This window comes from Lygodium microphyllum, chromosome 9 (genome assembly GCF_053477565.2).
Source record: "Lygodium microphyllum isolate KBCC chromosome 9, Lygodium_microphyllum_v1.1.10, whole genome shotgun sequence".
Lineage (NCBI taxonomy): Eukaryota > Viridiplantae > Streptophyta > Polypodiopsida > Schizaeales > Lygodiaceae > Lygodium > Lygodium microphyllum.
Genome location: NC_141143.1, coordinates 97388575 through 97412545, shown reverse-complemented (window position 1 = coordinate 97412545; position 23971 = coordinate 97388575). Strand labels below are relative to the sequence as shown.

Below are 23971 nucleotides of genomic sequence, written 5' to 3'. Positions count from 1 at the left end.
ATAGCATTATATTGAACAAAATAAGTAATTTGCTGTGGCATTGAACCCAATAAGTCCTGGTGCACTTTGACTTACTTCCTTGTCTTGGTGACCACCATGTGAGCACGCGAAAACTTCCACCTGCTGTGCCAAATAAGCAAGAATTTCCAGATCCAATTTTCCCTTTGAATGCAATGTTGGTGAGCAAGCTATACCATGGTCAGCTCAACAATTGTTGCAGATATACTTCTGCCTCCAACATCAAACAGTGGCTTCCTGCAATCTAATCTCTATGGCTTTAGTACATTCAGCTACTCCTCTCCCTATGAAACCAGCCTTCCTCCTTAAATAGGGTGGTAAATAACCTAATTTAAGTACTAACTGCAGCAAGCATAAAATTCACATAAAATGAAACTGCACGCTTTGCCACTTTAATCTTGGACATTGGACACCCGATTGGCAACAACCATGGAAGCTGTCATCTACAACTTAGGACCACCAAAAATATTGATGTCCCCTCCTATATGCTATTGTTTGCACCAGAAGGACCTTGGGCTGCTGTCATCTACTCTTGGAGGGCTCCAAATTGCTATTATATGCTGCAAGACTGATCCCTGGTGGCTGTAAATCACATCAGTAGCCTCTCCTTGCTCTCTAACAACTCGTCTCTTACAATGGCTGAAATAGACTTCTACCAGCCCCTAAAAACGTTTTTTCCCACTTGCATGGGAAAGTTTTGCCAAGTGGCAGCCTTCTAATCCCATTATCCAACTTATTAAATTAATTTTTGAAATATTAATCCTAAAAATTAATCTTTTTGAAACTTTTATCCACAACTCTTCACACCGTAAGTTCACCCTCGTCCTATCCCATTTCTTGTTTCGTTGAAGCAGAGCCAAGTTAGGATGGTGTGTCAACGTGCACTTAAGTGTGTGAGATGGAATCTCTCTTGTTCAAAGTAAGTGATTCACCTCCTCCATAACTCTTACAAGCAAAGTTCTATCTGCAAAACTATGGCGAGTTGTAGGAATGTCTACATGGGCAGCTTTTAGGCATTGGCCACATCTTCAACAGCACATTTGTAGTATTTCCCACATCAAACTACCTTGAGATTTATGCATCATAGTTGGGAAGAGATGCAAAAATGTTCATAAATGTTTCACAGCCCATCTGGGATCAGGAAATTTCAGAAAATTATACTCCACAAACCCTCTACATTGCCTTAGTATGAGCTTGTGTCTGATTTTGAATGAGCCTAAAAGCAAATAGATTGCTTGTCTATTAGACTTGGCCACGTAGTTGGTTTATTTAGTAGCCAGCTTGCATGTCACTAAAGAATCAGCTCATGAAGAAACCAACCACAACACAATCACGAGAATGAAGAATACAAGCCAAACAGTGACTTAGAGTTCCATTGGGAATTAAATCACATCTCTTTACTATCAATGAGCTTAAGGCTTGCAAGAAGGTACCACAAATGTAAACATGGCCAGAATGGTCACATGGAGGAGGCACCTCTGCATACATCAAAGTGGAAGAAGATAAAAGAAGGCCTCCATCAAAGCAATCAATGGTGAGACTTCCACTCCAACCAGCCCACCCTTCTTTAGTGGCTACTTGGCTTCCTCTAGCATGCAACACTATAGCAGTTCAAAGTATACTAGTGTTCCTCAATTGCTATGACATCATTGCCACTCAAGAAGGTGAACAGATGAGACTTGTTGAGATACCAGAGTCATTAAGTTCATTGGACTCCATTAATTCCTATTTTGGTTTCCATGCACGGCCCCAAAAAGGCTTTATTTGAATCATTCACTGGTTTCTAGGCACCACCTGAGTGGAATGCCAACCTAGACAGTTCAATGACTCATGTGCCTATAAATAGGGCATGGGCATTCATCATTCCTTACTCTCTCATTCTTCAATCAAGTCTCCCTCTTTACCGACTATTGATCACCTTCACCTCTCCAATGCCTGGAGGATGCTTCCTGCGAGAGTGGTTTGTGTGCTGCCTTCTAGAGCTGATTTGCTACTGCCTTGATTCAACTAGTTACTGCCCAACCTGCCACCCTATCAAAGGAGCTGCCCAAGCTGCATTCTCAGCTTGGTGACCTGTTCTTCATCATTTCCGTTGCTGCATTTGCTGGTTTCACTCCTCCTTGAACTAGTATAGCAAATCATCCTTATTGTGTGTCTCCAACTCCAACTACCACCCCAGCACCTAGGCAATTGTCCTCAGTCATCAACCACTTTATGGAGGCTATGTTCCATACTCAGCATTATTGTGCGTTTCGAGCTCCTGCTGCCACCCCAACAACTAGGTGACTATCCCAAGCCATCAATCACTTTATGGAGGCTGCATTTGAAACAGATTCAGGCCATCTACAGCAAATTACACCCTCGTTATCAACAGTACATTTAATCCCTATGTTTTTGTGTTTTCTTCACTCCTAAAGGGCTGCCCACCAGCAATCACCTATCTGCAGCCACTTACAATAAGAGAACTTCATCGATATTCTTGTGTTTTCTTCTCCAAATGGCTACCCATTCGTCCATCTTGACAACATCCATTATCCCAAAGAGATTTCAGCATATCCTTTTGATGAGAAACCCTTCACCCACAATTTTGTGTTCTGCATTTTGCATTTAGGGTTTCATATTTTGCATTTAGGGTTGTGTTTTGTGTTTAGGGTTTCACAGTGGACAGCCGACGCCCTCCCTCCATGCACCACCCTAGACAGTCTCTTGCCTATTTATAGGCTACCTCTGTCGCTCATTCTTCACAGATGATTCATTCAATCCATCACCTCTTCTCTCCAACCTCTCCACCGCCCTCACACCCCTTCAGGAGGACATTGCGGTTCATGGTTCGTGGGTGTCTTCATCATCTTCCTTGTGATACGGCACTCTTGTTCCCTTGTATCACATTCACTCCATGATTCAGATCTTCATCGTTCCATTCATCAAAGTTTCTTCTCTCTTCTCTTCTCTTCTCAATGTTAATCAAGTTCACTCCATGTTCCTCCCCACAAACCCTATTGTCTCACTGGTACATCATCTTTTGACATGGTATTAGAGTTGGATCTACTCAAACAGTGACAAAGATCCTCCACTCCAGTGAAGGCAAAGACCGGTGGCGGGTTCAGCATCCACTTCTCTCCTTCTTCCCAGCATCAACAACCTAACTGGCGGTTGCTCCCTCCTACGTTTGCTGTTTTCCAACTTGCATTCAGGGCTGCTGCTCCCCCCTGATTGCTGGCAGCAATATTCTGCAGTCGGCGGCTCCTCCCTCACTGCTACAAGTTGTGTTGCAACTGGCGGCTCCTCCTTGGCAACTAGCAGCTCCTCCCTGCACCTAGCAGCTCTTCCCTGACAGTTGGCGGCACTTTATGCACCTAGCAACACCCTCCTGTAGCTAGCAGCTCGCTTCCAGCCCTTCCATTGCCCTCCTTGCCCTTGAGGCGGACATTGTCGTTCATGGTTCGTGGCTGACCTCTTTCTTCTTCAGCAAGGCCCACTGGTAACCATGGCTTCTTCCCCAACAAATGACCAGTCTACTGGATGTTCCTACTTTGGCAAGAACAATCATTCCATCAATTCCATCAATGATTGCCGACTTCGACCTTTGCTCCCCACCCCCCGAAGTATATATGTCTCCCACCTGGCACTTCCTCTGCCACCTCTCCTTTTTGGGCCACAAAGATTGTTCTCCATCGGCTATTAGAGTATTATGCTCAAGAAAATAAGCCGCAACCGACGCGCACTAAGTCCTTTCGAGCACATGGAGGCTTGAGACCTTACGAGGTGTTAAGCCCTCCTGGAGACCACCCCACTGCGCAGAGATTTCCCCCACCCACTTCTAGGTACAATAGCTTCCACGGCCCACATCTCCTTCACAGTCCACTCTCCTAAGAGCCCATGACAGTTCCCCACCCTTGGCTCATCATGAGCCTCCTTCTTCCCCACCCTCCACTCAGGTTCAAGAGGCCACTTCAAGGTGCTTTCCGAATTCTTCTTCCAAGTCCCAAATACCTTCTTCGGTATGACCGGCAGCACTTCCTTCGTCATCAAATGCTTCGCAGTCCGTGAGCCATGAGTGGTTGGATTCCCTCTCTCTTAGACTTGGATTCAAAGGGGGATTTTCCTTAGTTCGCCCTCAGAGGAGGCTTCTAATTCTTCTTTAGCTTCAGAGGGGGCTCCTACTTCTACTCCTTCCGATTCAAAGAGAGACCCTATGTGCCATGAAGTTCTTCTCACACCACCACCTTTCACTTTCGAGGAGTGGCTCTCCTTTGAGCAATCATTTCCTCTACTCATACCCAGCATCTAGAGGATCTTCCTAGATCAGGATCCTTGAGTCTTCTACAACAACTTGGTGGCTAGGCCTTCGTATTCCTTCCAGCATGGAGTCATGGAGCTAGTAGCTTCTCTCCCGAGGTTGAGTTTCATATTCTACAGCTCATCCAATTTCTTGACTATCTTCAAAGGTCTCCTTTCAAGTGGTATTCACATATTACAAGGTGCATCTTCTTCGTCCCTTGGTCAACATGGAGCCAACTCCCAAGATTGAGTATGGGCATATCCTTATCGTTCTCGACACCACACAAAGTCTGACATTCCTCCTATGCATTGCATGTTTTCATCATCTTTGTACTAGGGCGCTTGGGCAAGTGAACAATTTTCCCACAAGGGACACTGTCTAAGTGGCACCTATTGCATGAGCATTCTTAAGCATGTAGCACTCCATCTCCACCTCACTCTTCTCTTGTTCCCCTTTTTGGGCTTGAGAGGGGGTGTTGAGAAACCCTTCACCCACAGTTTCGCGTTTCAAGTTTTGCGTTTAGGGTTTCGCATTTTGCGTTTAGGGTTTCTCTTGCCCTCCCTCTGAGCACCACTCTAGACACTCTCTTACCTATTTGTAGACTGCCTGTGTCACTCATTCTTCACGGCTGATTCATTTTGTCCGTCACCTCTTCTCTCCAACCTCTCCACCGCCCTCACATCCCGAGCTAAAGATCCTCATTCTTTGTAGAGGCAAAGAAAAGTTGTGGGATTGGCAATACTCTCAAATTCCACATTATTTATTTCCGTTGCATACAAGTTTACCACACCAATGCTATGGCTTTTCCAAAGACAAAAGGACAGACCACTAGGTGCTCCTACTGCAACAACACTGGTCAGTCCACCACAAATTGTTGTCATTGACCTTTACTCCCTACCCCACTACAATATATGTGTCTACCTTTCATCACTCCTTGTGCCACATCACTGTTCTAGATAACAAGATCATTTTGAATCTGCTATCAAAGTTTTATGCTCAAGGCAATAAGACTTATACAACACACAATAACCTTACGAGTGAGAGGAGGCTCTAAGTCCTTAGGACACAATAAGCCCTCCTTAAGATCACTACAACAAGCTACGGAGGTTCCCCCCACATACTTTTGGATCCAATGGCTTCCACAACCCGCAACTCTACAATCTACTCCATCAAAAAATACAGGTTTTGGATATTTCCTTTTCGGCAATCCACTCCACCGAAAGATAGAGATTGTCTAATTCCTTCCGCTCCCCAGTCTAGTTCACCAAGAGACAAAGGTTGCTGCCCACCCAAGGGTCCACAGGAGCTGCAAATTTCCCCTCCTCCCTCATATGGTTCCACGGACACCAACTCTAATGAGGGTTTCGAGGAGACTATCTATGATATCCCTACCTCCCATCCCACTTCTACTCAGTTTCAAGAGGCCACCTCTCGAAGCTATCTAGCCTCTATTTCCTTGTAGCCTCACATACCTTCTTCCACGTTCCTTTCTTTGTCAAACACTCCAAAGGCCACAATCCATGAGCTTTCAGATACCCTATCTTTGTCATAGGGAAATTCTATTTCTCTATGACAGATACCCTATCTTTGTCATAGGGAAATTCCATTTCTCTATTTCAGATACCCTATCTTTATCATAGGAAAATTCTATTTCTATGTTCTCAAAGAGGGTCACTACTCATCCTTCAATCCTTCACACACCTTGGCAAAAAACCTTTTGCATTCTTCATCTTCCCTTGGATGGGGTGGTTGACATCAAGCTGCCATCTCACCTATTGATACTTAGAATCTACATCGGCACCTTTTTGGACCTGAGATAGGGTGTTGAGCCGAAGTCATGAAGTTCATTGTAATCCATTAATTCCTATTTTGATTTCCATTTACAACCCCAAAGAGGCTTTATTTGTATCATTTATTAGTTTTTGAGCGCCAATTGAGAGTCCGAGTGCCACCTTAGCTAGTTCAATGACTCATGTGCCTATAAATAGGGCATGGGTATTCATTGCTCCTTACTCTCTCATTCTTCAATCGATCTCCCTCTTCACCGACTATTGATCACCTTCACCTCTCCAATGCCTAGTAGATGCTTCCAACAAGAGTCCCTTGTGTGCTACCTTCTAGAACTAACCTGCTACCCTATTAGAGGAGCTACCCACCCTGCATTTTTAGCCCAGTGACCTATAGGATTCATATCTGATGATTGAATCTAGGCAAATGTTTTAAAGCTTATTCATGTGGAATCCTTTGCAATTCTTCGTGTGCATGCTTATTATTGTTTGCTTGTATTTATTTGAGATTGAATGTATGTCATCACTTGATTGTGCTTGAACTTCTTTGCAGACAATCGTGCTCCCTCTATTACTCTCTCCTTAGGGATCTAACATGCACTTAATTTCCTTTCTCATTTCACATCATTATAATCCTCTTTTAACAGAGGTTTAATGAAGTGCTACGATGTTTAATGCTGCTTTTCATAGAGATTATTGCATTTCTCCAACCTCTGGAGGAGTCTCTCCTTCCATCATGATACAAGTGGAGGTCATGCACATAGCATTCAGCCCCCTCTCAATTTTTAACACTCCACACTAATACAAGGGTTGAGTACATGTCTTGTCAATTTGCTGACTTGAAGCCACCCATGCAATTATACTTCAATGTATAGTACCATATTCTCCACACAACAAAATGGACATGTAGAGAAGAAAAACTAAACCTTCATGGAAATGGCGGAGTGTATGCTTAAGGGTAAGTCTTTGCCCAATAAGCTTTGGTTGGATACGGCTCAATGTGCAAACTATTTGCTCAATAGTGCACCCACATGTAAAGAAATACTCGAGCACACAAGATAACCACAAGTGTATGACAAATTACAAAGTGATAACAATAGAACTCAAAGGTAAAGAGTAACTAAAAGATAATGAAAAATGAATGAATGGCCAATGCAGTAGAAATAGTAGGCAAGATTGAGTCCAAAAACTCAAAACCTTCATGTCTTAGAATGGACTGACATACAGCACTCTAGCTATCACAACCTAGCACTGGAGTAGGTGAAGAGAGACCAAAATCATTCACCAAACGGCCAAGCCAAATAGCTTCCTTAGAAGCTTCTATGAGGCTGAAATATATTCAGCCTCTATATCACTCAATGCCACAATTTTGTGCAACCTTCAACACCAAGACATAGCCCCACCAGCTAAAGTAAAGAAATACCCACTGGTAGATTTTCTAGTATCAAGATCTCCTGCCATATTCGAATCACAAAATCCCTACAACTCTACTATACCCTTTCCAAAGCATATACACTTCTCTTGTGTACCTTTTAAGTCTAAAGATACATTTCACTACTTCCCAATGTGGCTTGCCAAGGTTAGACATGAATCTACTAACATCTCCCACTACGTGAGCAATGTCAGGATGAGTTGTAACCATGGCATACATCAAAGAAACATAAGCTAATGCATAAGGTATGCCCTTCATAGCACTACAATTGCATCAACCTTTGAGCAATCAACTTTACTAAGCTTTGTATATGGCGGTAAAGGCACACCAAGAGGCTTAGCATCAGCCACATTAAATCTGTCCAGTACTTTGCTAATGTAGTTGTCCTACCCTCTATCTCTTTTAATGTGCATGCCTCCAAATTTTTCGTTGAGAAGGCTAAACTCAGCTGCCTTTTAAGAGTATTCAAAGTACTTTGATGCTTTCCTGCAATCAACATATCATCCACATATAAGACCAGCACAACAAGACTTCCATCATTAGCCTTTTTAGTGTATAAGCAATGATCTACATGACTACATTTAAATCCATGGTTGAGCATTAAGGTATCAAACTGTTTTTACCATTGTCTAGGGGCTTGTTTCAACCCATATAAGTTGTGTTTCAGCTTACAAACCAAATGCTCTTTTCCTGGAACAATAAAACCTTCACGTTGTTTCATGTACAACTCTTCATCCAAGTCACCATGAAGAAAAGCAATCTTCACATCCATCTAATCCAACTCTAAATCCAAGGATGCGGTGAGAGCAAACAAAAGACGGAGCGTAGTCATCTTCATCGCTAGTAAAAAAACCTCCTGGAAGTCTGTGCCTTCCTTCTATTTATAGCCCTTAGCAACCAAACATGCCTTGTACTTGGGCTTCCCATCAATGCATTTCACCTTGTAAACCCATAACCAAAATTTTTTTCATTTGGCATCACATCATGCACTGCACCAATGAGAGTCATATTCATAATAACACACTTGTAGATGCATATTTATCCCAATAATAATGAGATATATTCATTTTCAACCATCTAGACGTGTAAATTTTGTAATGTGCTTATTGTTCCTTTCAACAAACGGTAAAACCATAGCGACTTCAGTTCAGAAATTGTGAACACAAAGTAGGAGAAAGTCCATTGCGGCCTGGCTACATCTGCATTTAGGTAAAAATTGAGGGTCGTTTGTGCTCCTAATAGCATGGGGGACAAGTCTCATTGCCAATACGAGTTCCGAAAGTTCTTTCATTTCTTCAGAGAATTTTGACCACAAGAGACACGAAACCTTTAGGTTCAATGGTTCCTGCAATTTGGGGACCTCTACTCTGTAGACTTGCAGTAGACCAGTTAACAAACTATATGGCATTCTTCTTTTTATCAAGCACCTGTCATGTCACACAAGTTGGAACAGTCCTGGTACCTTTGCAAGTAACTGCCCATTAAATACTATGTCTCGTCTGTGAACTATCTTCCTACCCTGAGGAAGCCAAACTCTATAACCTCTCTCTCCCTCATCTCCATATCACATGAAGATTCCCTTGATGGAATTTCTGTCTAGTTTAGTCCTCTAATCTACACGAATGTGCAGAAAGACATCACAACCAAAGACATGCAAATGGTTACATGAAGCAGGTTTGCCAGACCAAACCTCTTCAAGAATGCCATTTTTCAATGCACGATTCAGAGAGTGATTGCATACATAAACTGTAGTTTTCAAAGCCTCTCCCCAAAGTTGTTGTGGGAGATTAGCTGAGGACAGCATGCATCTCAATCTCTCATAAAGTGTGCGATTATATCTTTCAACCACACCCCTTGATGCAGGATTATAAGGGGCTGTCAACTCCCTCTTAATGCCATGCATCTCACAAAACTTTTTGAACTCATTGAAAACATACTCATCCCTATTAACCGTTCTTATAGCTTTTAACTTCAGCCCTTTCTGTGTGGTAATAAAAGCATGAAACCTTTTAAAAACATCCAACACTTCCTTTTTGCTCTTTAACACATACACCCATGACTTTCTATTGAAATCATCAATAAAAGTAACAAAGCATCGTGCATCCCTACATGAAATAATTGGCATAGTGCACACATCAGAGTGTACTAAATCGAGAGCATTGGACTTCTTAATGATACTAAAGTAATAAGGAGACTTCACATGTTTTCCATATATGCAATCATTACAAAAGTTGAGACGAGAGCATTTTACATCAAATCTCCCTCAAGAGGAGAGAACCTAAAGGCCTTTCTCGCTCATACGGCCAAGTCTTTTGTGCCAAAGCTCCATCTATGAATGAACTTCAGCCACAGCCAAAAACTTGCCAGGTAATGCTTTACAATGCAATTAGTATAAATTCCCCTTTTTGCTACCCTTAACAATCAACATAGAGCCCTTGTGGACCTTCCAAGATCCACCACCAAAGGTAGCAAAATATCATCTTGCATCAAGCTGCCCAACTCACAATAGACTTCTCTTTATACCAAGTACATATCTGACATCCTGTAAAATCAGCTCTTGACCGTTTTCAAGGGCCAAGTGAATTGTACCTACACCCTCTATCTCACATGCATAGTTGTTGCCCAAGTAAACTTTGCCTAGACAACCTACAGTGTATTTTGAAAATGACTCCAAAGAGGGAGTAACCTGAAAAGAGGCACCGTTGTCCACTATCCATGATTGGGACAGCCCATCATGAGCTGAAAGTAAAGCATCAATTACCTCCTTTTTGGTAACGGGCATATCACCTGCTATTGCTGCCATAATATCTGCAACAAGTATATCTCGAATGTCGGAGAGCTCTTCAATGACCACACTAGATGCAACATTTGCCTTTGGAACTTCTATTGAGGAAGAGTTGTCATCATCTTTCTTGTCATCCTTCTTTTTCTTTCCTTCTTGTTTCTTTCTTTCTTGCTCTTTCTTGTAGGGCCGACAATCAAGCTTTTTATGCCCTTTGCGCCCACAGTGATTGCACATAACATCCTATTGTTTGCTCTTACTCCTACTTTGGCATTATTTCCTGCATTACCCCTTTTCTCTGACCTACCTCTAAGATGATAGACTAAACCACTAGTGTCTTCTAATCTCCTCGTTCAAAATAAAGCCCGTAACACCATCAAAGGTCAAAGCAAGCTTGTTGCTTAGTGAAACAACCAAAGACTCCCAGCTATTAAGCAAAGTCATCAATAAGAAAATAGCCTTCAGTTTATCGTTGAAGGGCTGCAAACCAAAGTCCTGCGAAAAAACTCCATGTTCACAAGCTTGCACAAGGAGATTCCCACTTCAGCAATATCACCAAACATGCATTTGCAACAATCCTAGATCTTCAAATGATCACAAAGACTACTGCACCATGAAAATTCAATAATACATCAACTCAACAGGAGCTACCTAACACGTCGATTGCATACATATGTGCCCAAAAGCACTTCTGATACACAGAAAAACACCAAAATTCTCTGCAATTTCTTCAAAATCTCACAATTGGGAGTTTATATTGCTTATAGCACCAAGATTGCGCAATGTCCCAAAAGTACATTTCACACATCAATTTTGCCAAAATCCACAAATTTCAGCAAAAGCCCCAAAATTTCACTGACCAATCTGCCCCAATTGCATTAATGCATGTTTCCAAGAGAATAAAACAGGTAAATTTTGCAAAAGCCCCAAATTTCTCGGGTCCAAATGTGCACCAATGTCAATAAATTCGGCTCAACCGAGCAAAATTTCACTAATACATGAAAAGCCCCAAACTTTTTGAGGCCAATGTGCACAATTTCTGCAATTTCCAAGTCCGATGTCACTGTTATGCATAAACAAAATCAAATCTGGGAAAAAAGCCCCAAATTTTAGGCACAAATCTGCAAACTGTGTTTACACGTGCAAACTAGGGCTTAGGAAGATGTGCCAAGTCATCAAAAAATGTCTCACGTGCTGCCGCCTGCTGTCACCTAGGTCCACGCTATCTCTAGGAGCAATGTTGAGTGTGAGAGTGATACACACGGAGATTAAGGGATTTTACACCCAACAGCAACTGCAAGCTGATTGCATAGACAGGCTGCAATGAAGGTGCCTATAGCCAACATGGCAGTCTTGCTGCATGGACTAATCACCAGGAGCTGCTAGAGGGCTGGCTGTACCATAAGCTGAGGTATCCGCCAAGGAGGGCATATACAACAATGGAAAACTGACACTAACTAATGGAGGATTTGCAAAACAAGAATTGGACAAATTGTTTGGCCAGCCTCCTATTTATAGATGTAGATCCTCCTAAAATCTAGGAGAGTGTGCAACAGAAGAGAAACATGAACACAAAGAGAAGCAGAAACAAAGAGAGAGAGAGAGAGAGAGAGAGAGAGAGAGAGAGAGAGGGAGGAAGCAGAAGATGAGGGAAGAATACTACACTCACTAAAAAAGAATGCTGACATAATGATGATGGACTGATCAGTCCCTACATACAGCCCACAGCATCAATGAGGGCACCAGATCACGCTGATGATGACAACAGCACCGGAGAGGGAGGAAGATGACGGAGTCAGAGTGTGCACCTACCAAGTAAGGAAGGAAAATGATGATCTGAATGACCGCCAAGTGGGGAATGGCTATAAATAGCCATAAAACCCCTAAACTAGACTACTAAAATCTGGGAATGCCATAAATGCTGGCCGACCAGCATTTAATGCTGGTGGTGGCATAATAATTGCCTAAAAAATGCTAGATGGCCACCAGGAAATCCGACTCGCAAGGACAATGTCCGACAAATGTGGACAGCATGGGAAACATAGAAACTACCCATGGAAAACACATTGGAACCTGACAAACAAAAGAAATGCACCCAGATAGACACTCTAGAATGTGTAGCCTCCCCCATCAAAACATATGACAGACTTATCAAAGCTCCAAAAGTCCTCGTCTAACTCAGACTGAGGCTCACATGCTGGAGATGACAAGGCATGACAAACAGGACTGCTAACAAAATCTGGGTGTTGGGTGATGGAACACAGAGACTTGGTAAGTTTTAATAAAATTTGGTAATTTTTTGACTTTTGGGGCTGTTTAAAGAGCTAATTAAGATTTTCGTTTGTAATGCACCTTTTTAGCTTAACACCGCACACGCATTGAAGACCATAGCACCCTATGCAGCATGGACCGGTCAAAAGCTAGTGCTTTCACAATATGGATATTTAGTTCTTTGGCATATGCACATGTTCCCTTTTAGCTAAGACAAAAATTAAAGGACAAGTCAGTCAAATGCATATTCATCAACTATAGTTTGCAATGTAAAGGCTACAGTTTGTTCCAGCATAAAATAGGAAAAGTCATTCTCTGTACAAAGGCTAATTTTTGTTCAGCACACAACTTTGCCTTGGTTAGACTGTCAAAAACGGCCATATATTGACGCCTTTGATGTATCTGATTCATTTCTACCCCTTTTTCAAATCAGTGACAGATTCAGTTCAACAATTGGAAAGTGCAAATCCTTCAGCTCAAAACATTTTTCAACCTCAAATCAATGCCCATTCAGGCTGATGTGCCTCGATGAACTAATAACATTGCAATTAAGCAAGCAGTTAAAGAGTTAAGGAATGTCATTCGTGAGAAGAAAAGGATCCCAAATGGCTGTTAGATACACTAAGGGACAGCACACAAGCTGAACCATTTGGTGTCTGCAATAGAATTGCACAACATCAAATGTGTAGCATCATTTTGGATGCTGCATTGATTGTCACAGCTTGCAATGAAGAAGAACTATGTCATGCTGATGCTTTCAAAAGTCTTGAATAGATGAGTGCAATAGAGTTAGAATCACATTCTATACGTCAAAATTTGGCACATGGGAGTTACAGGATTTTCTCACACAAGAAAGCATGCAATCAGGACTAAGTGGGTTCATAAATTGAATTGTAAGGTTTATGGCAGTGTTTATTGTCAGAAAGCATGTCTTATTGCCAAAGGTTGTGCTCAGCAGCAAGGCAATGACTCCAAAAAAACACTTGCTCTCACATTCATTCGGTGTGCCATAGCAATTGCTGCTCATATGCATTGGGATATTCATTAACTTGACGTACAACTATATTTCTTCAAGGTTAAATGATTGAGGAGGTTTATGTCACTCAAAGCTCCAAGTTTTTAATGTTTTAGGTGAGCATATTAACAGCAATTTCCAATCTTCTCCCACAACCCTCCACAAACAGTTCTCTTCAGTGACAGTAGGGTACACATCACTCTTATGCCTTGATGAGACTGAGTTGCTCCCTTTTCCCGTGAAGGCATAGTTACAACAGCTGATCAAATTTCACCACCCCACCTACTACTCTCAATGGGTAGTATACCTCTAGCTCCAAAGTAGCTGCAGTTTCTTTAGATCCAGTCTCAGACTAAGCACCCAATGCTTCCACAACTACGCGGCAATCTGCAGTCTCAATGGGGGAGTCTCCTGAAGTGACATCACAGAGAATATGTTTTTCTAAATGCTGCTAACAAATGGTTTAGTAGTCACTTTGCAGAGAGTTATTAAATGCATTGAAAAACCTCAAAGAGCTCCAATGAGCTCGAGGAATCCTCCTCAAAAGCTCAAGTAACAAAATAAGGTGATACAAATACTTTAGAGTCCTAATTATTATAATCACAAGACTTACACTGTTTGAGAAGGTAAAATGATACAGCACTGACCTCCCAAGAAACTGGCTTGAACTTTCAAACCAAATAAGGTTATGTAGGCCCCAGGCGGTGTGTACAGTGCTTCACATGTTCGTGCCAAATAATACTCTTTCTCCCCACCAACCGCCATGTAGCTCACAATAAATTTTCCTGCAGAAACAAAATAAAGAGTCAAAATTTGCAAAGCACTGACTTTTTGTTTAATGACACCATGGTCCAACATTACATTGAGTGTAGAAGGAGAATAGATGGAGGAGTCTATTCAGAAAAGGAAAACAGTGATAAAACACATCCATATCAGAAATCTCTATATTGTCAACATAGTAGCTATCATATAAAGACTGCTGCAATGAGCATCAAAAATAGCTGTACACTGGAATGGCTCAACTCCCAAGAATGCATGGTTCCAGAATGCTAGATCAGTTTATTCCAGTGAGGCTGTTTTTCTTCTCTTTCCCTTTTTCTAGCAATGGCAGCTCTCATTTTTCTACATGGTATCAGAGACTTGGCTCTAAGGTGCTGCACTAATGTCTCTCTATTCATCATGACAAAAATTATGCATTGCTGCCAATACAAGTAACTATATTGGCAGATGGGATGTAATAGAGCTCTTGGGTTGAGGCACTTGTAGAGTATGGACAAAGTGTGGCACATGGAAGGTAAGGCAAATTGCCTTAATGCATTGTATTTGTTAATCTAAAGAGGTGTTTTGAGCTCTTACCTAGCTGTGACAAGAGAGGCTGATCGTGCAAGCTATGCTCCAGCAATGTTATGACATAAGGGATGATCCCATTCTGCATAATGAGAGGGCCCTAGCAAAGGGATAACTGCTAATGGCAAGACGATGACTGCTTAAAACAAGACAATGCTACCAACTAGTGTGATTAGCATGAGGCAACTCTGCTAACAAATGCAAGATTTGAAAGCGTTGACTGTTGGCAACACATGGTCTGTTGATTCATGATGAGGCAGATCAAGAATGATTTGCACTTTCCAAAAGGCATCAAGATGTGGAAGCACATCAAGGATTCTTTGACCCTAAATAATCCAATGTGTTGTGAATTTGCAACAAGAAAGAAAGGTTTCTATCCACATAAGCTTCAAAGTTTTGGCGCTGAGAAGGCATCAAGTGTTTCGTGACTCATCTAGAGTATTGGTGAAGTTATTAGAAAGTGTTCTTTTGCTCAAAGCAAAGAGGGATAACCCTAATATAAACAAGTATGGGAGACACTGAAATTTACATTTCTCTGTTTAGGTTGGTTCTGATTTTACTAACTCTCCATCATCTGGCAATCTGTTTGCAGCGAATCTTTCATACCTTCCATTACCCATTATGTGTTGTTTCTTCATTTTCCCTTGCTCAGAAAGTATCTCCTGCCTCTGAATGATCACCACTATAATTCTCATTAAAATAGTGTCTAAAACAAAGGAGAGCTTTGTTTAAAGTCAAAACACTCCATCTATAAGGAATTTTCAATGATTACAGTGAAGAACAAGTACCACAAAAGCCAAAATCTAAATAAAACGAAATTATAAAATATACAAGCATGGTACAAAACAACAGTAAAATTTGTATCATTCTAATGGAAGAAGAGCATATATTACCTGACTTTCTGTAAAAAATGATATGTCTGCGGATTTCCTCTATCTTCGCCCAGCCACACTCAAGAGGCTCAATCTGCAAATACACTCCTGAAATGCGAGGGTCATATGCTGCTTTTACAAGGTTTTGACATACTTGCGGCAATGAAACGACACTTGTAAATCGTCCCTGGAACTGTTCTGTAATCTGGATATATAAAGAACCTCTAAGTTCACTAGACACTGAATTATTATTGTCATTTAACAACATCATCTGCATCAAGGATCAGCCTAGCTTACATTTCCTATGTCATTAAGACGGCTCTTGACTGTTTAAAAATTTAATCACTTCTGTGGCCTCAGATCTGGCCTCTACGCTCAAGAGACACTGGCTTGTTCTTGTTGTTTAGCAAGACTGGCTGTATCAAGAATCGGCTTAACATGCATTTGACATATCATTAAGACAGTTCAGCCGGAACAAACTTTTCTTCTTACAGGTATGTTATCTATGATGGTCCATAGTCTCATGATAAGCACTTGGGATTTCTAACAACATTGCCTAGCTAATGATGTTGAAAGTGTTTGAGCATAAAACTTCAGATTGTGAATCTTCTCGGAAAAACCTGTAGGGTTCTGCAGGATAGGCAGTGATATCATCCAGTCATTATGCCCCAGATTTCCAAGGCTTAGACAAAACTAGTCCACAAGTTTTACCCATTAGCTCCACAGTACATGAGTAGAATCAATTATGCAGTCTGATCTGATCACAACAGGCATAGCTGTTGAAGTTCATGTTAGTTCAAGCCACAAAGTTTCACCCATGGCCTTCTGTGGTGTGTGAATTGGTGTAACCCAAAATAAAAAACTGAAAGTTTTACATAGCAATCACCCAGTATAAACCTACTTTAGGTTTTCTTGACCGTCTGAATCAGCCCTACTACAGCTTGTAAAGTTTCAAGTAAAATGTATGAGTAGCCAGTTGATGTGACGAGAATTTGACCAGTTTTAATGACCAAAGTGCAGTTGCTGAAGTTTATGCATTGACTCAGCAACTTGCATCAAATCTAGCTTCGACATAATGGCTGTGCAAAACAGGTTTCTTTCCTTCCTACATGTGCAGAAGAAAAGAAGATACACTCTGACATAGAGTCAGCAAATTTTTCAAACAATCATTTGATTTAAAATTTCAAGGAACATTTCCGGTGATTACCCTGCCAGAAAGCTTGAGCTTTAGGACACTTCCCTTTTTGACCCTTTGCCATGGTAAAGCGATCAGCATTTTTAGTCTCATTATGAACATATCCCAACCACCCATCCTCACATAATCCAAATCTCCAGATGGGTAATTCCCTTCACTAGCAGCACCATTTTGATTTCCAAACTTGTCATTATCTTTAGAAGGTATATCATGCTTCTCTGAAGAATCTGATGTTAGAGTAGCATCCTTTCCTTCTGTAGAGGAGCTGCTAATATGTCTTCTTGATCTAGTAGTAACTGCTAATGAATCCTTCTTTAAAGTCTTATTTAACCCAATAGGAAGACATCCTGAAGCAGTTTGCAGCAATGACACCTGATGAAAATAAGTACACGAGCCTGCATGAACAGCTGTTTGCCTAATGCATAGTGTAGCACAGATTAGTGCCTGCATCCACAAATAAATAAAGGCAAAGCAAATCGTTAATAAATTCTGCAACATGTGAAAATTTTATTAAAATAAAAAAGTTTTCAACGCATCTTTTCTGAAAAAATTAAGAAAGAAAAAGATTGAGCTGGTTCCAAATGACCAAAGACCAACTTCCATCTGCCTATGTGGATAGCATGGAGGTTTACAGAAAGTCAACTGAAGAACTGTTCAATAGTCTTGTCATACTTGACCTTCGAAATTCAAAGAGGCTTTTTCAGAATAAAATATAATGAATATAACAAAAAAGAGCTGACAAGAAACCAATTGGTCCCACATGCAATTTTGACTGTCCCATAATCAAATAATCTCAATCATGATATGCAGCAGCAAGACTGCAAGGGAGCAAGGGAAAAGCCACCAGAGACCTTGGAGGTCAATGGATGCCCATCCTGGGATATTTATGCAGCTTTTCAGTTTTCTTTTGTGGGCTTGGCTCACCGCAGAAGGGGGTAGAGGGTTTGTGGTAAATGCAGTGCTGTTCACCAACCAACATGGCAATCCTCAGATTATGCATGATCATTGTTGTGGTTCATAGGTTACCACAAACACACACACACACAGATATATTGTACAGTCATCTCACCAGCAACTCTGTCTATCAAAGACAAGTGCTTCCAAATCCTCAACCAAAAGTATTCATTCTAAAGCCATATTCAGACCCAATTTCTAAACAATGACCCAGCTGACAGACTGGGTGCAACCAATCCCAAGGTTGCTTGTGCATTTGCAGTTTGGCAGGCATCACTTTTATAGCTTCTCAAGACCAACTAAGCTCCCATTTCCAGTGACAGACTCTGTACTGACAAATGATGCAGATCCAGATCTCCAGCACTCGAACTTTGGCACAGAGGATGGTGTATCATGTCCAGCAGATTTGCTTCCATTTCCAGCAGTAGGCCTCTTCAATTCTTATCCCAACAATACCATCCCCATTTCAAACTCAGTAGCACAGAATTTTGTGACTGTGTTACAGTTTCCAGCAATCCCAACTAGCACTCAGCATCTGCATCTGTGTTGTGAACAGATAATCTCCTATCTTTGTTAGGAGTGCAAAGCTCACACACAACATAGCGCATGCATGAAAGAGACATCATGTGCGCCTTAAAGTGGCACAGACCATTATGCTCCCCATGCTTGCTTACTTTTTCCCATTGCTGCTCTGCACTAATGTTGCCTTGAAATATCTCACCCAGCAGTTCCATTTTATGCTGTGGAAGAATGATTCTGTGCAGGTTTGTACACCAAAATCCATGGGGGGTGGGGCTGTTTTGGATGTTCAGACCCATATGACAAGCCTTCGTTGGTCTCTTTTACAGGCAATGTGTGCTGGTCAACAACCTGTTATTGCCCGATTTTTTCTTGAGAATCAAGGTCTTTGGTATGGTAATACGAAGATTCCAGGTTTGTGGTGGCATGTTCTTAATGCTTAGGTTCAGATTTCTACATCAGCTTCAGTTCTTCTCACCATTTGGTGTGCTTGTGGGAAATGGTACTTTGCAAGGTCCAATCGCATCCGGCAAAGGACAGATTGGCTGCTGATTCATTGCAAATGGAAATTCCAGTGGTCTTGCCTGCTTTCTCGGGAGAACAAATCAGAGGAGAGACCTAAGTTTAATCGCATGGCTCCGCTTGGATTGGTCTCGACGTTGATGCCACTCTCTTGCCTCGAGGCACAATGATGTCTTTTCGCACCATCAGATCGGTCTTTCAGGTCCATCATGGCTACCATGATCTTTAGGGCAAGGTCTCCTGACTTTTGTAGGACCAACAACCCTTTCTTGTCCTAGATTCTGATTGTCCCTCATAGGATTTGAACTTTGCAAAGTGTTGAGTCTTAAGTCTTCTTCAATTAATCAAATTTATCCTCTCATGATTAGAGATTGGCCACCAAAACCAATGCACTTTGGGGATTACACAAATCTAAAGCCTACTTGAAATTAACAATGATGGAGGGGTGGATAACCAAGACACCATTCAATGTAAGGTATTCATTTGGAGAATGCTCGTGGGTGGTCTTCCCCTTGCATTGGCTCTTCACTACAATGATATTTCCAATGGGAATTGTTTCTTCTACACCACTTCAATTGAGACTTCCTATCGCAAATTCATCTCATGTCCTTTTGATTGGAAGATTTGAGCCCTCCTTTCTAACATTTGGCAAGTTGTGGTGGGAACTAGGATGTGTGCTTTGGATTGGGTCCTTGGCAAGGCTAAATATCATATTTCGGCGCAACCTCATATGAAGATTCTGTTTTGCTTTCTTAGATTGGGATTGACTGCATATTTGGGTCCCTCACAATGCATTCATTTTTTATGCTGCCTTGGGCATCCAAGGCCATGTTGCAAAGCTTAAGGGACTTCTTCAATGGCAACTTGATCTTATTTAGCATGCAGACATCTTGACCAAAGATGATTTAGCACGTTGGTGTTGGACGGTCTTCAATGACCCTACCCTAACTTTTGTGCTCTTTAACTCAGGTGACTTTGGTATCTTTTAGTCATTTGATATAATATAATCACTCATTACAAAAAAAAGCAAGAGAGAAAGGGCAAACCAAGTACATCAATCATCATTTATACAATCCACTTCAAGTGCCAAAAGGCATAGTCAACTAGAGAACTTAAAAAGAAAAAGTAAAACTAAGCTCTAAGAGCAACCTATCCTTACTGGATAGGAGTATGATATATCAAAAGAACCATCTAAACATTTTACATGGTCAACTCCTTTCTACTTTGGATGTTCAGAACTCGAAAAGAAAATGCCTAGCTATATCTTGGGGACAAAGTAAAACAATTGATGGCCAACATTGTTGAGCCAAAAATGCATTAGCTTCACTTAAACAGCCCCAAAGCATACTTAATTAAGGAAGAAACCTTGTTTATTTAAAAGAAATGCGTTCTTAGAGAGTGTTTGTATCCCATAAGCACAAACCCACTTGGGAGGGCTAAAACCAGTCTTCCTTCCGTGGATGGGTGGTAATTCCCTAATTACAACTTAGTTATAGCAATAACATTTATTACAAAACTGAGAATGCAAATTAACTTACAATCTTGGACAATGGATACCCTGTTGTCCCCAAAACTGGCGCCCCTTTCGTTATTTATTTAACTTAATTGAAGAATAAGTTGATGTACAATGGAATTCTCCCAATCCCTTTCGATATTACAACTTCCCTTGCTATCCAAAATGATCGGCAAGTCTTCAATCTGATTTGCCTCTTAATTCAAGTAGTCAATTGGCCTTCATCTGCTTTGATGGAGATGGAAAATGCCCCAAATTCATTGATTTGTAAGTCTCTCAACTTGAATTTAACTAAAAACAGCTTCAATCCTATTGAATCCAAGTCCTGGAGTTTGCAATTTTTGACACACTTCCCAAGGCTACTACTAAATCCTAATGAAATTTCTCAGTCTCTAGTGATCTCAATGCTGTAATCTTCGAAGCAAGGTTGTAGAAAGGCTGAGAGATAATAGAGAATGCTAAGGAGAGAGAAAATTCAGACTTTCTTCGCAAAGAACTAAAGAAAATCTGTCATTTACTGCTATTGCCCTATCTCAACAACTTGTAGATGCAAAGAACTGAAGAAAATCAATCATTTACTGTTGCTGCCCTATCTCGACAACCTGCAGAAGTTGTCACCTGCTGTTGATTAGTCTTCTCTTGCCCTTGGCTACCTCAGACGGTCCTCCAATGGAGGCAAATCAGACCAACAACATCTCCTCCCTCTCTATTGTAGGCTAAATACACTAAAATGCCCCTCTCCAACCTCTAAAGACGTTTCTCAATCTTGCATGGGCATTTTTGACAAGTGGCAACCTTCCCAAATGGTTTCTCCAACATTATTGATAATCAAAATATTAATTTTCAGTCTTTAAATACTGAAAATTAATCTAATAATTATTTTGGTGTCCTAAAAACTAATCTTACTAGCCAATAATTAAATCGGCTAGGCAACTTCCATTCTTGAGTGTCTCTGCGCCATCTTTCACCATCAGATTGGTGTTAGGTACCATTAAACGTCACTTCTCTAGTATCACCAACTAACACTTATCGTAAATGACCTAGGCCAATATCTCATACCAAATATCACCAAGTATATGTGCAACATAACTAATAGCAACTTTTTTCTTTGACATCCTGTGATTTCCTCCCGTCCTGGGCTCGTAAATTTACTCTAGCCCTAGTTATACCTCACATGTGCAGCATTTACTTAACCATGTGATTAAAAATTAATCCACATGTTAAGTGAGGTTTCAAAAATACATATCCTCATGACAAGGGCCCAAACTTTCTATAAATAGATATGTTGCCCTCCATTCAGCCTTAATCTTGTTTTTTCAAGTTTCAGGTGTTTTTAGCTTGCTGCCCACACCCCCGTTCATGGAGGACAACGCAATCCAAGCTGTCCATTGCAGTCTTCACTCATATGGCGCCTGTTTCCAACCCTCCATCCTCATTTTGCTGCTATTTCCAGGCAGGCGGCTACTATTGTCCACCGATCCAGTTATCGTACAACCTGCCACATCAGCATATTGCTGCGTTTCGAAGCCCCAACATCTGCCCTGCCAGTTTTCTTTCTCCTCTAGCCATCGCCATCATCATCTCAGTCTGCGTTTGCAGATTTTCTCACTCCTTAGCCTACGTTTGCAAATCTTCTCACTCCTCAATCTGCATTTACAACAGTCTCTCTCTAGACTGCCGTCTACACATCAGGTCCAGCCACACACAAGCTACGTTTACTGTTGTTCAACATTCAGAGGCTGCCTTGCTGCAATTCGAGATCCGTTCGGAGTACGACACACTCTCCAACTCATTACCCTTGGCCTGATCCTTAAGATACAAGAGTTTGAGGTTTAGTATTCATTCACTACATAGTGTGTTTGATACATGAGCATTGTATATTCACTAGTCATATTACTTCATTCATTCTCTGTGTTCATTGTCTCTAAGTTACCCTAAACCTAACTGTGTCCTATCAATCTGTGCTTTGTCATACGGTGTTATTTGTGTTTCAATGTTAGAATATTTCTTCACATGGTATCAAAGCCAAGTTCTCTGAGAGAAACCTAGGCCTTGATCTGAAAGCTCTACATGAGAAGCATGAAGAACAAATGGACAAATGTCTTCAAACACTACTTCCGCACCACTTCTCACATTCAAGCTAAATCCATCGAGGAATGAGTTAAGAGTGGGCCCCACACTTGCTTCACAAGCTCTCAACATGGCCGGACAGACATGGGACTACCATGGAGTTCTACGACCTTACGAGATGATGATTCCCCTTCTCCTATTGGTACAGATGATTTTCATGATGAAGGGCATCTGCAAAACAATTTCTAATTTATGAGTAATGAGGAAGACAGATATTTCTTTATGAAACCAAGACTAAGTAAGCAGTTGAAACAAGAAACTGTGAGAACCTCTTTCTCTTCTTTTCCTCAAACAATTTCGTTTTCAAAGGTCAAACTGAAGTAGGTGCATCTTCATCATCATTATTCAATTTAATGCATTTAATGGACAAAAGAAACCCACATTATTTCCCATACCTACATCTATCACAAATCCATTTAATCTACCTCGCATCCCACCCTCTTATTCCGCTACCACATCCTTTCAGTCTTTTCATTAAGTGCACTGCATGTTGCCTCTCATGTAGCATCACATGTATTTTCATTCATCACACTGGGGGGTTTTTCAAACTTAGACATAACCATTAAGACCTGACCTCTTCTTGAGTCGGGTGGTGTTTCACCTTTTCCTCACACACTTTCAGGATCGTTGCAACCTGGATATTCCCCCCAGTCTCTCCCAAGTGTGGATCAGTTGATGCCACAGTTTGCCTCCATGGCATTACCTAGTGGACCCTCTGGTCATTATGATGTGTCCCAACGGACGTTTTGACAGGGCTCACGTGTCCCAGTGCCTCTACCTCCACCGGAACCCTATGGAAACATTCATGTTTCGATACCTCCGCATCAATTGGCACTCATTGGATACTCACTGCCTATTTTTGCCTACCCACCTCTTCCCCCTCCTCCTTATTAGACACCTCCACCACCACCACCACCACCATCTTATCCTCCACATCTATCTTACCCCACATTCCCAACACCTCATGGTTCTACCTCATCTTCCGTCAAAGCATGGATTCAGTGATAAGACTCGTTTTTACGGATCAAACTTTAAAACTTGGTCGAACTTGATGAGACATCTCATTGACTCACAGAATCTATAGGATCTTGTGCAAGGCTTGGAACCCCAACCCGATCCCACAATTGTTCCATACGAGGTCGTCTACTCATGAAAGGTTAAAAATGCCTCCGCTATTGTCAAGCCGATACAGAGCTTATTACCTGAGTTTCATTCTCAACTTCAGCATTTTGACTTAGCGTCAGAGCGATGGGCACAATTAACTGACTATTATGTGACTCAAGATAGGACCCGTCGAATAAATCTTCACCTTGAGCTTCAGAACTTCAAAAT

At 41.4% G+C, this 23971-nt stretch overlaps 1 protein-coding gene across 1 annotated transcript in view; it reads right to left on the bottom strand.

Moving 5' to 3' along the window:
- The window catches only part of SPPA (signal peptide peptidase), a 111445-nt gene that overhangs the window by 52764 nt on the left and 34710 nt on the right, over positions 1-23971 (bottom strand). The window contains exons 2-4 of the mRNA XM_087684853.1: positions 17014-17445; positions 15828-16011; positions 14235-14372 (exon numbers count right to left, since the gene is read on the bottom strand). Coding sequence (XP_087540979.1) covers positions 14235-14372; positions 15828-16011; positions 17014-17445 — 754 coding nt within the window. The remainder of the gene's footprint in view (positions 1-14234; positions 14373-15827; positions 16012-17013; positions 17446-23971) is intronic.